Consider the following 12,420-nt stretch of genomic DNA (forward strand, 5'->3'; position numbering starts at 1 on the left):
GAGAAAGGATAATTGATAGAGCAAGGTCTAGGGAAAGGAAAAAGTCATAGGGTCAAATGCGGAGATAGAGTGGCTGGTCTTGAGCAAGAACAAAGAACAGCTCATTCGCCGAAGCTGAAATAAACATAAATACAGATAGTAAGGATAAGTATGGAGATGATTGAGCAGAAGTAGTGAACTCTCAATCTTAACTGATGATCTTGCTTTCCTTTATGACATAGAATATGAAAGTCATCGCTCAGATTTAGAAGGGCCAGGGTTGAGTAGAGTTGGTGAGGAGAGTGAGAAATGCTTGGAAGAGCCATGTGGCTATAAGATAAAGCTGAACAAAAGGTAGGCTTGGTGGCTCATGCCTGTAATCCCAGCATTTTGGGAGGTCAAGGTGGGAGGATCACTTGAGCCCAGGAGTTCCAGACCAGCCTGGGCAACAGAGTGGGACCCTGTTTCTACACAAAAAAAAAAAAAAAAAAAAAAAAGCCAGGCATGGTGTTGCATACCTATAGTTGCAGCAGCTCAGAAGACTGAGGCAGGAGGATAACTTAAGCCCAGGAGGTCAAGGCTGCAGTGAGCCATGATTGCACCACTGCACTCCAGCCTGGGTGACAGAGTGAGACCCTGTCTCAGAAAAAAAAAAAAAAAAGAAAAAGAAAGGCTAAACAAGAGCAGGTTAAAGGGGTGAGAGCAGACCCTGATGGCCTGGTGGCAAGATCTTGTTTGTATTGGTGCCATTCTGCACAGCAATGTTATTTTTCCATAGAAAAAATGAAATGTAACACTGATTCAGGCTTGGAGTTTGCTGGGCTGGCAAAGGCAGGTGTTACATAAATTCATTCAGTTAATATTCAGGACTGCTAATGTGCCTGGCATTGTTCTAAGCTTTGAAACTCCACAAATGAAAACACTCAGCCCTTCTCTTCAGAGAGTTCACTATCTCTGGTGGAAAGGCAGACACTGTGGAAGGGTAGTACAGTGATAAATCATGTGGGGATTCCTAAACAGTAATGACAGGGAGAGATTTGCTCAGAGTGAGAGATTTGATCCTGGGATTCAGAGCAGGAAATAAAGAGGATCCTGAAGGGAGCCCATAGAATTGGAAGAAAATGAAGCAGTCAAAGAGCTAGAGATCCCTCTGAAGGATGACGAAGTGAGGGCATCATATGGCTACCCAAAATGGTAGAGGATTGTGATCCAAGAGTGGATAAGGGCATTCACCATTGCTGAGCTATAATGATCCTAGGTGAGTGCTGCCCATCACTGAGGCACACAGAAGACTGACTAAAGTGAAATAAAGATTGAAAGTGGTAGCATTGAGGAGATCCATGACTTGTACAGCTTCCCTCTATCACATGCCTCATAGGTCATCTGTTCTTCCCTTAACATTATTTCCATCTCACAAAGCCATCCATTCCATTTTAGCAGCTCAGTTTGTTTACTTCCCTATACTGCAGAGAAGTCTTCTTCCCTTTAATTTCTATCTATTGATACCATTTCTTCCACTATTAGCTATGTAGAAAATAAAATTGAAGGGATCACTTCTCATTTATTCACCAAATATTTGCACACCAGTTATATGCCACATATTGCTGTTAATAGTTCCTGGAACTATAGAAGTATATGAGGTGATCATTTCTAACTTACGGTATTGTCTAGACTGGAGGAAGCCAGAAAGTCAAGGAGTGGAGTGAGAGTTAACAGAGGGAAGTAGGCTATCATGGGACCTGAAAATAGGAAAGTCTAAAGCATGTATGTATACATGATAGGGGAGGGGAGTGGACAGAAAAGGGCCCCCAGAGAGCACGCCACCTGAGCTGCATTTGGAGCGCACGTGTATAGGACTATACCTGGAGAGAGAGTGCAGGCAAATGGTGCATCAAACGCAGCAAGTCCAGGTTGAGTTGTGATGCATTTGAGGAGCTGAAGTAAGTCAACGTGAAGAAGATGAGGCTGAAAAGTAGGCAGAGGTTTTGTTAACTATTTTAGGAGCTTGAGCCTTATTTTACGATGATTTATTTGGAAGTGACTTGAGAACAGAAATGATCACAGTTAGGTTTTTAAGAGAAGAATGAATTGGAGCATAGGAGGAAATTGTATTTATAAAGACTGGTAAGAAGGCTTTTGAGGTAAATCAGCTGAGAAATGATGGTAGCTTGTACTGTGCAAGGGTGGAGGGAGCAAATGGATATATTTGAAAGCTACTTAGCAGGTAGACTCTGTAGGACTTGGTGATTTATAGGATTGGTGTTGGGGAGGGTTGGGGAGGGTAGGAGAGGAATAAATCAAGAATGGAATCTGGGTTTCGCATTTGGTCACGTGATAGCAGAAGAAACAAGGTCAGCGGAAAGATAAGTCTGCTTTAGGCATATTTAATTCAAGATGATTACTGACTTTCAAGCTTTCAAGCTGATATTTCCCTGTTCTCTAAATTTAAAAACAAGTTATTTATATATTTATTGACATCAATTGACAATTGCCTTTTTTGTGCTGCTTCTGCACTCTATGTAGACCTTATAATGCTTCTAACCCTCCTGGGTTATAAACTCCTTGAAAATAGAGGTAACTTCTTATATCCCTGGAGAATAGTGCCAGGCATATAGTGTTAAGCAAATGTTTGAATTAATGCCACTTTATTTTGCTTCCTTGTTTATATGTCAGTCTCCTTGAAGACTGATTCTTTAAGCGTAAGGACCGACCTCATGGTGATCTTTGCATTTCCAGTGCCTTCTACAGAGCCTGACCCACAGTTAGGGTTCAGTAAACATTGTTTCTATTGTTATTTCATCGTCAACATCATCTACTATTTAAGTACCCTCATATTTTTGTTAATTTTTAGTCCTGGGTGTTAAATAGTAATAATCTAAGGTTTTGGGTTTTTTTTAGAATGTGATGTGAGAATGGGGCTCAATTTCAATTTTAGACATTTAGATTTAACTTTCATAAGCCAAGACTTTTAATGTAATGCAGGCTGACTTAGACATTATTTACTGTGCTTCATTTCAGATATATCTACATAATGGGAATACAAGAAAGAAATGAGAAATTGTTTTATAGAATACTGCAAGATGACATTGAGAGTTTAATGCCAATTGTATATACACCGACGGTTGGTCTTGCCTGCTCCCAGTATGGACACATCTTTAGAAGACCAAAGTAAGGCTTGTTTAAAAAAAAGCTTGTAAATGATTATTGAATAAGGAAAATATCATTCCATAACACCCATTACATTTCTATTTTATGTTTCTTAGCCAAATCACATTTCCCACCTCAGAAAAACGTAATTTTGATTAAAAGAGATTAACAAAATCCCAACATATTCATAACTTTTATCTTTGTAAAAATAGCATAATTCATTTCTAATCTTCTTTAAATTATTGTGATTGTTAGAGGAATTACATACATACTTCTGGAACCTGCCCCCCCGCCAAAAAAAGTCTTAATTCTGGTGGGAGATTCTCCCGAATTATCATTAAAATTTTTGTCAATAAAGTCAAATTAAGAGATTTTTTTCCTCATTTTTTAATCAGTTTTAATTTGTTTGTTTTTGTTTTTGAGACAGAGTCTCACTTTGTCACCCAGGCTGGAGTGGAGTGCAGCAGTATGATCTTGGCTCACTGCAACCTCCGCCTCCCAGGTTCAAGTAATTTTTGTGCCTCAGCCTCCCTGGTAGCTGGAATTACAGGTGCACGCCACCATGCCTGCTAATTTTTGTATTTTTAGTAGAGATGGGATTTCACCATGTTGGCTGGGCTGGTCTTGAACTCCTGACTCCAAGTGATCAGCCTGCCTCAGCCTCCCGAAGTGCTGGGATTTACAGGCGTGAGCCACTGCATCTGGCCTGTTCTCCTTTTTTTAATGAATTTTCATTCCAAATAGTTGTAGCACCTACAAACATTATAAGTGGGAAGAGTACTGAAATGGCAAGGACTGACTCAAGTTCTTGAATGAGTCGCGTGATCCCCATGAATGTGTTTCCTCATGTGTAAAATGGGAATAGCAGGGCCTATTAAAGAGCTGTTGGAGAAACCAATGTGACAGTTCTTTGGAAAATTATAAGCAATATTATATATATATACACACACACACACACACACACACACACACACACACACACATATGCTGTTTTCACTTAATCTGAGTTTTCTTATTCCTCTAATCCATTCTTACTTTTCTCAATCCTTATAATATTTTCCCCATGCCCAATTAACACATTCTTCCACGTGTAGAAATTCAGTCTCCTGTCACCTTGTCTAGTGGCTTTCAAACTTTAATGTGTATAAGAAATACCTGTGGGACTTACTCAAAATGTTGATCTCTGCCAACTTTCCTCTCCTCCCCATCCCCAAGATTTCTGATGAAAAAGAAAAAAGGTCTGGAGGTCCGGATTTTAGTGAGCACCCTCAGTGATTGTGTTGCAGGTGTTCCCTGGAAGACACTGAGAAACAGACTGTTCTAACCTAGATGCTGCCAACAATTACTGTAACTAAAACATTTCTGTGACATAACCATGCTGTTCAGCTATTTTATAGTTTCTTATTAGAATGATTAAAAGATAGAGAGAAACTTAGAAATACTGATGCCTGATCCCCACCCCCAGAGATTCAGATTCAGTTAGTCTAGACTTACGAGTTTCACAAAAGAGCCTGGTGTAATTCTGATATATACCCAGAGTTGAGAACTGACTTGAAACATGAAGAGCATGGCTTATGTGTGAGGGCAAATACTGTATATTGTTTATGCAATGTATTGTGCTATGGGTTTTTTGTTGTTGTTGTTCGTTTTGTTTTTGTAGATGGTCATTAAATCTTGATTGGTTGGTTGATTGATCTAAACTTTAAGCTAATTAAATCAGAATCTTTGGAGGTGGGACCCTGGCATTTTAAAGCTTATCAGATGATTCCATTATATAGCCAGATTGAGAAATTGCTGAACTAAACTGATTTGAACTGTAATAGTAGTGCCAAATTTAAGATACCAATGAGAAAGTTAAACATAAGATCAGTTTGACAGCAATGAGGATCCATTGGCCCTCACGTCTGCCTGACCTGTGTTCTAGAACCTGCGTTTCTTCTTTTTTTCCTCCTTCTCTCCCTTCCTTCTTTGCTTTCTCTTTTGGAATCTGGATTGATTATCTGAATTAGGTAACAATATACTGTGTCTAAAATGACTTTTTGTTAGCCATTCCACAATTTATACATATTTCAAAACATGTTGTACATGATAAATGCAGTTGACCCTTGAACAACACAGGTGTGAAGGTCCATTTATACTCAGATTTTCCTGTGCTTCTGCCACCCCTGAGACAGCAAGACCAACCCCTCCTCCTCCTCCTCCTCTTTATGATTTTGTTAATAACATTTTCTTTTTTCTAGATTACTTTATTGTAAGAATACAGTATAGAATTCATATGGCATACAAAATAGTGTTAGTCGGCCAGGCACAGTGACTCATACCTTTAATCCTAACACTTTGGGAGGCTGAAGCGGGTGGAACACTTGAGGTCAGGAGTTCGAGACCAGCCTGGCCGACATGGCGAAACTCTGTCTCTACTAAAAATACAAAAAACTAGCCAGGCGTGGTGGCGGGCATGTAAAATCCCATCTACTCTGGAGGCTGAGGCAGGAGAATTGCTTGAACCCTCGGGGGGCAGAGGTTGCAGTGAGCCGAGATCGTACCGCTTCACTGCAGCATGGGTGAAAGAGCAAAACTCCAAGTCAAAAAAGAAAAAAGAAAAAAAATTGTTAGTCAATCTGTGTGTTACTGGTAAGGCTTCTGGTCAGTAATAGGCCATTAGTAGTTAAGTTTTTGGAAAATCATATGTAAATTTTTGACTTGATTTTCTAACACCCACATTGTTCAAGGGTCAACTGTATATCCAATTTTTGCCAATTAAAAAATAATATTAAATAAGTAAAAGTAACTTCACTTTTTCCTGATGCTTCAGGTGTCTCATCTTTTGTGTGATTTTACTATAATTTTCTTCTCTCCCTTACTGCTCCTTCAAATTTCAAATTTTCAGTTTCAGTAAGTTTTAACAATAGTTTAGTTGGCCTTGTACTGCTCTCCTGCATTGGTGGCTTGCTTTAGATTTTTTTTTTTTTTTTCCTGGTGGTGTATTGAGTTTATTTGAACATGAGATGTGGTTACATTTCTTCTTGGGTAAAATGACTGTATCATTTAACAGTAATCTTTGTTGCATCTGCTATGAACAGTGTAATTACAGTTTGAAGTACTTGAAAATGTTTGAAAATAAACCAGTGTGACTTAGCTAAATCTGCTTGGAAATTATACCATGTCTTGATATTTTATTAAAATATCAAAATATTTCAATTATGAGCAAAAACTTAGAAACAAAGCTGTTGTGAAATGCAAAGGTGTTTTTGTTCTGTTGCAGGGGATTATTTATTTCGATCTCAGACAGAGGTCATGTTAGATCAATTGTGGATAACTGGCCAGAAAATCATGTTAAGGTACTAATAGCACAACCCTCCTTTTCACAATGTTTTCTCTTTTCTTGTAAATTACCTCTAAATCTCCAAGAACAGTTTTTCATTGTTGCTCTGATTTATTTTGCACTTATATACATGCAGATTTAGTGCTTTGCAGCTGAAGTGATGATAATAGTAGTAGTTATAAAATGGGCTACTCGTATAAAGGTTGACTCTGAGAAAGAAATTAGAGCTAGAATACAAGGTGAGCCCTCTCGGTATCAGCACCACTGGTGTCTCCTGCCTTCTCAATTTCCTTTTCTATTTCACTAATATTATTCTAGGTAAAGAAAATACATTAAAATGCCACAAAAACTTTTGTTTATGAATGGTGTTAGAGAAGTTTCGTTATGCCTTTTTTTCTTTTAAATCTAACATTTAGAACCTTAGCAAATATAAAAATGTTAAATATAGCAAATATAAGCCCTGGCCTATTTAGTTATCTTTCATAAAATAAAATGTAATAACCTATTTCAAGATCTTTGGGTAGGCTTTTGTAAATTTTATTATAGGCAATAATCTTACCTGCCTTTATACGCCTTTCCAAAATAAACATTGAATGATCGTTGGTTTGAATACTCTAGCAAAAATTTGGTCAAATAATTAAACTCACAGTATCATCTTAAGACCTTCCTTATAAGTAGGTATTTTTTTTGTTCTAGACCTTTTTCTTTTTCACAGTTGCTAAGGTTTTTTTTGTTTGGCCTAGGTTATTGTGTTGGGGTACCATGCTGTTTATTTCTAAACTCTTATTTTTCTCTTATGGTAATCTCTCCATCAGAATCTTGTTCATCTCTGCCATATTTAATCTTTCTGAAGATGTTTAAGTTGGTCCTCTAGTCAGAAGAATTCTATTCCTAAACCGAAGTCAGAGGGAAATCAAATCTAGTTAATGTCTCATACTAGTCAGAAGTCCTAGAATTTTAAGTATGCTTGGTTGGTTTACATTGGAAATTAGCCAAGAAACAATTTTATTTTTAAAAGCAAAGAGTAAATATATATGAAGTGAAACAATCTTTTTAAAAATGCTTTTCTGTAGTGCCCCATTTTTGACAACTTTTAATTTGCATTTTTTTGTGATTAAGGCTGTTGTAGTGACTGATGGAGAGAGAATTCTGGGTCTTGGAGATCTGGGTGTCTATGGAATGGGAATTCCAGTAGGAAAACTTTGTTTGTATACAGCTTGTGCAGGAATACGGCCTGATAGATGCCTGCCGGTGTGTATTGATGTGGGAACTGATAATATCGTGAGTAACATCATTTTCCCCCTTTATCTTCCTCCTGTATTTTTAAAAATGTGTACAATATTCCTTTTTTGAAAATGATAATTTAAGAAGGGAAAGTTTTATGATTAGATTTTTTTTTCTTAAACTCCACTTTTAATATTTATATAAATAATAGTAAATTAAGTCTATTAAAAGTTTCTTGGGCCGGGCATGGTGGCTGATGCCTCTAATCCCAGGACTTTGGAAGGCCGAGGCGGGCAGATCACCGAAAGTCAGGAGTTCAAGACCAGCCTGGCCAACATGGTGAAACCCAGACTCTACTAAAAATACAAAAAAAATTAGCTGGGCGTGGTGGCACACGCTTGTAATCCCAGCTACAAGGCTGAGGCAAGAGAATCGCTTGAATGCAAAAGACAGAGGTTGCAGTGAGCCGAGATCACACCATTGCACTCCAGCCTGGGTGACAAGAGTGAGACTGTCTCAAAAAAGAAAAAATAAAGTTTCTTGTAGGGCAATACGTTTAAAAAATCGTATTAGTAATTTTTTATTTTGCAATTTTTATTGTATGTGTTTAAACTGATCATATAAATTATTTTATTTTTACATTTGGTTTATTTTGTAGGCACTCTTAAAAGACCCATTTTACATGGGTTTGTACCAGAAACGAGATCGCACACAACAGTATGATGACCTGATTGATGAGTTTATGAAAGCTATTACTGACAGGTATTTTTTAAAAGTTTGAGTATATGAAAGCACCTTTAATGGGGTGGGCGGGGTAAGAACCAAAGTTTTGTTTTGTTTTCCTTTATTTCTTTCTTGTGAAGATAAGCAGGAGGCGATTAAATTTTTGAGAACTTTGTTCTGCCTGGCTGTTTCTGCCTGATTAGATGTGCCGATATGAGGTGGTACCCATGGTCTGCCTTGCTTTCTTGAGTTACCTGACATTTTGAGGGAAGTCTGCCCTCACTGCTTCCATCAAACGCTTACTGCTCAGTACCTTTTTCAGCCTTGACCTTCAGGCTCACGCCCACCATTCCACTGAAGCTCTTGTGCAGCTTTTGTATTTTAAGTTCTCTGACCATTGGGTCCTCCCACCTCTCTACCTCTTTGCACCATCGACTCAGGTTTTCCCACTTCTATGTCCTTGAAACTCTCTCTTCTCTTGACTACTAACCAGCTTCCTCCTAACTTGGTCTTTCTCCCACCTTTCTCTTTTTTTTTTTTTTTTTTTTTTGTCATCTTCACAGATTCTTGCTGTCTCTTACTAAATGTGGATAACTACCTAGTCCTCTTCTCTTTCAGCCAGGTCAACTATGACCTTTATGCATGTTACTACTAAACCCATAAAAACCCATCTGTAGTTCCACTGCTCTTGTGAGGCCTGCATTTCTAATAATCAGAATCTTCCATCTGGATATTCTGTTATGAGTGCATATTCATATCCCACACTGAACTCCTTTCCTTTCCAAACAACCTATCTTCTATTATTGGCAGTAACATTCATCCTGTTGCCAAAACTTTGATCTTAGTGTTATCTTTGACCCTTCTGCCTTCTCCATCAGTCTCCCATGCGGTCAGATAATCCTCAAATTCAGTGGGTACTACCACTTAAATGTCTCCTGTTTTCCATTGCCGCAATCTTGCTCTCTCCTTATCTCTCTTCTGGAGTTTTCTAATTCTTCCTCCAGTTTCTCTCCTCTCCAGTTCATCTCCACCTTAATACCAGATTAATTGTTTTGAAACATGTGCTTCATTATGTCATTCTTTTGCTTGAAATCTCTGATTGGTTTCCTATTGCCATAGGATAAAGACAAACTCTTTACCTTAATGATCTAACCCTGGCCTACCTTTAAAATTGCTGGCACGTAGAAGATATTTAAACATTAATTCCTTTTCAGAGTCAAAGTCAACAAGTCTAAAGCTGAACTTTACATCTTCCCAGAAATTGCCATCTCTCCTTCTTCCTCTCACTTTCCTGTCTTGGACAACCAAATAGTACCTTCTTAGTTACCCCATTACCTTCACATTGTAACAGCTTCTTCCTCATTTCCCAGTTGATCCTTATCAATTTCTATTCATCCTAATAGTTCATAGTTACTCCTTTTGCTTCCTGCATCTTCTGCTTCAGATCTCTTGTCTTCGTATCATAGTAGCCTTCTAGTTGCTTCTGCCACTCAGTCTCCCCACACCAATATGAGCTACGTATCACTGGCAGGTTTATCCTTCCTAAAGGGAGTCATATGTGAATATTTTCCTTTCTCTGCAGCCTTCACTGTTTCTACATGGGATGCAGAAGAAAGTCCCTCTTCTCTAATTTAGCATTCGAGATCCTCCCTTATTTGGTCCCAACCTGCATTAACCAATTTCTCCCTTATCTCTTAATGTAAACCATGAAATATATAGCCAGACTGTTGAAAATTCAGGGTCACCCTAATAACAGCCTGCTTTTCTTCCTAGCTCTTTACTTTTTGTTCTTTCAGGGCCCACCTCCTTTTCAAGCCTTCCCTTACTACTTGAGCTCACCTAGACGATTAACATCTTCTTTTTCTGAATGTCAGTGAACTCAAATAGCAATTATTTTTCAATTTCTTATTTAATATATACTTTCTTGTGTTGCTGTTTAACTATTAATGTAATGAGAATATACATATCAAATATATATTTTTTGAGGTTCAGAGTCAAAGGAAGTGTCCTCCTGGACACTTGAAAATAGTTTACATAGATTAATATCCCATGGGTTTATCATTGTGCCACATTCTTTTTAAACACCTCATACTTTTTTTATTGAATAATTTCTACATTTTGGATCTAGTCTTTCACAGGCTCTGAAATTTTTCAGATGGCCTTAATTGAACTAACATAATACATTATTTTTGAATGCTATCATAGGGAATATTAGGTGGAAAGCTGTTTAATAGTGTTATTTTCAACACAACTATTGTGGGTTTTGCTGTTTTTAGATATGGCCGGAACACACTCATTCAGTTCGAAGACTTTGGAAATCATAATGCATTCAGATTCTTGAGAAAGTACCGAGAAAAATATTGTACTTTCAATGATGATATTCAAGGTAAAGCAAAAAAAAAAAAACAAAAAAACAAAAAAACTTTAGGGTTTTGATTCCTACTTTTTAAACATTTTTAATGTGCCCATTTTTTATTTGTAAAAATCTTTGTTTTTCTTACAGGGACAGCTGCAGTAGCTCTAGCAGGTCTTCTTGCAGCACAAAAAGTTATTAGTAAACCAATCTCCGAACACAAAATCTTATTCCTTGGAGCAGGAGAGGTAAGTTTTGTAGGCTTTTTGAAACTTAAGCCTATCCTCTCTTATAGAATTAGAAAATGGGCAGAATATTGATGTTTATGAAAGAGCATAATAAGCCTGTAATTTTGTTGAGGTAGAGGATATGAAATCAAGAGTTCTGCTGTAAAACAGGTAATTTAAAATATGTTTCGAGACAATATCACAAAGAATTTTTGTTTGTAAGGGAAAAATAAACCAAATATTTCTTATGGCATATAATCTTCATATATAAAGTAATTCAAGCATTGCATCGTACTCTAGTATATATTAAAATTTATGTTTTGTTGAACAGGCTGCTCTTGGAATTGCAAATCTTATAGTTATGTCTATGGTAGAAAATGGCCTGTCAGAACAAGAGGCACAAAAGAAAATCTGGATGTTTGACAAGTATGGTTTATTAGTTAAGGTAAGGTATTTAAAATTTGGAGAAGCAAAAGAGTGTATTATATTTTTAGTTGGATTTTTAAAATATTATTCCTTAAAATCTTGTTTCTCATTGGAGTCTCCAAATTATACCATTTGGGACCTTCCACTCTCTTTTCAACAGATGTCCCTAGTCTTGTTGTCTTTTACGAAGACTTCTGCTTCATATTGAATTAATAATCTCTATGTTGGCATCAGACTTACTCTTTCTTGCTTTGTTGTCTTGCTCTTAAGAGATCAAGTGGCCATTGTACAAGTATGATCGTGTTTGACACTCCTAAAACTAGGTTTTTAATAGGAACTGAGAACTTCCTAATTAAATTACAGTATTGCAGTACTTTTGATATTTGAGCAGAAATTCTTTTAATTTTATTATTATTATTATTATTTTTTGAGATGAAGTCTCTCTCTGTCACCCAGGCTGGAGTGCAGTGGTGCGATGTCACCTCGCTGCAACTTCTGCCTCCTGGGTTCAAGCAATTCTCCTGCCTGAGCCTCCCGAGGCTACCGTGCCTGGCCGTGAGCAGAAATTCTTAACCCTTTGGAGATCATAATCCCCTGAAGAAATCTAATAAAAATCTGTGGACCCTATCCCCAGGAAAAAAGCATGTGCTCCTGAAACCAATTTATGGATAATAAAGAGCTTATCTCCCAGATTAACTTAGTACCTTTGGGCCTGACTACCTTTGTTAGCATTGATTACCATTTTCACTAGCTTAAGAATGTCATATATCTTCTGTGTAACACATTGAATATAAGTAAACTGTTCCATAGTTAAACCAATCCAGTACACAATGCTGTTATATTTTTGTATGTACACATTAAAATATAATGGTATAGCTGTCACTTGGCATTTATGTCTGTGGAGCAAGCTATCTAAATGTACTTTGTTCCAGTTCTAAAATCTTTTCTTGTTAATTAGAACCAGTATTCTATTAGTACAAAAAATAAAATGAAAAATTAAAGTATGTGAATGAAAAATC

At 37.2% G+C, this 12,420-nt stretch overlaps 1 protein-coding gene across 3 annotated transcripts in view; it reads left to right on the top strand.

The window, feature by feature from the left end:
• The window catches only part of ME2 (malic enzyme 2), a 68,566-nt gene that overhangs the window by 30,022 nt on the left and 26,124 nt on the right, over nt 1-12,420 (top strand). For all 3 annotated transcript variants that reach the window (XR_008673614.2, XM_004059425.5, XM_055368534.1), the window contains exons 4-10: nt 2,998-3,147; nt 6,389-6,464; nt 7,568-7,729; nt 8,331-8,434; nt 10,672-10,781; nt 10,899-10,996; nt 11,307-11,420. Coding sequence is in view for 2 of the 3 variants with exons in the window: in XM_004059425.5 (XP_004059473.3) it covers nt 2,998-3,147; nt 6,389-6,464; nt 7,568-7,729; nt 8,331-8,434; nt 10,672-10,781; nt 10,899-10,996; nt 11,307-11,420 (814 nt within the window). In the remaining variant the exon portion in view is untranslated. The remainder of the gene's footprint in view (nt 1-2,997; nt 3,148-6,388; nt 6,465-7,567; nt 7,730-8,330; nt 8,435-10,671; nt 10,782-10,898; nt 10,997-11,306; nt 11,421-12,420) is intronic.

The sequence above is a fragment of the Gorilla gorilla genome, chromosome 17 (assembly GCF_029281585.2).
Source record: "Gorilla gorilla gorilla isolate KB3781 chromosome 17, NHGRI_mGorGor1-v2.1_pri, whole genome shotgun sequence".
NCBI classification, from domain to species: domain Eukaryota; kingdom Metazoa; phylum Chordata; class Mammalia; order Primates; family Hominidae; genus Gorilla; species Gorilla gorilla.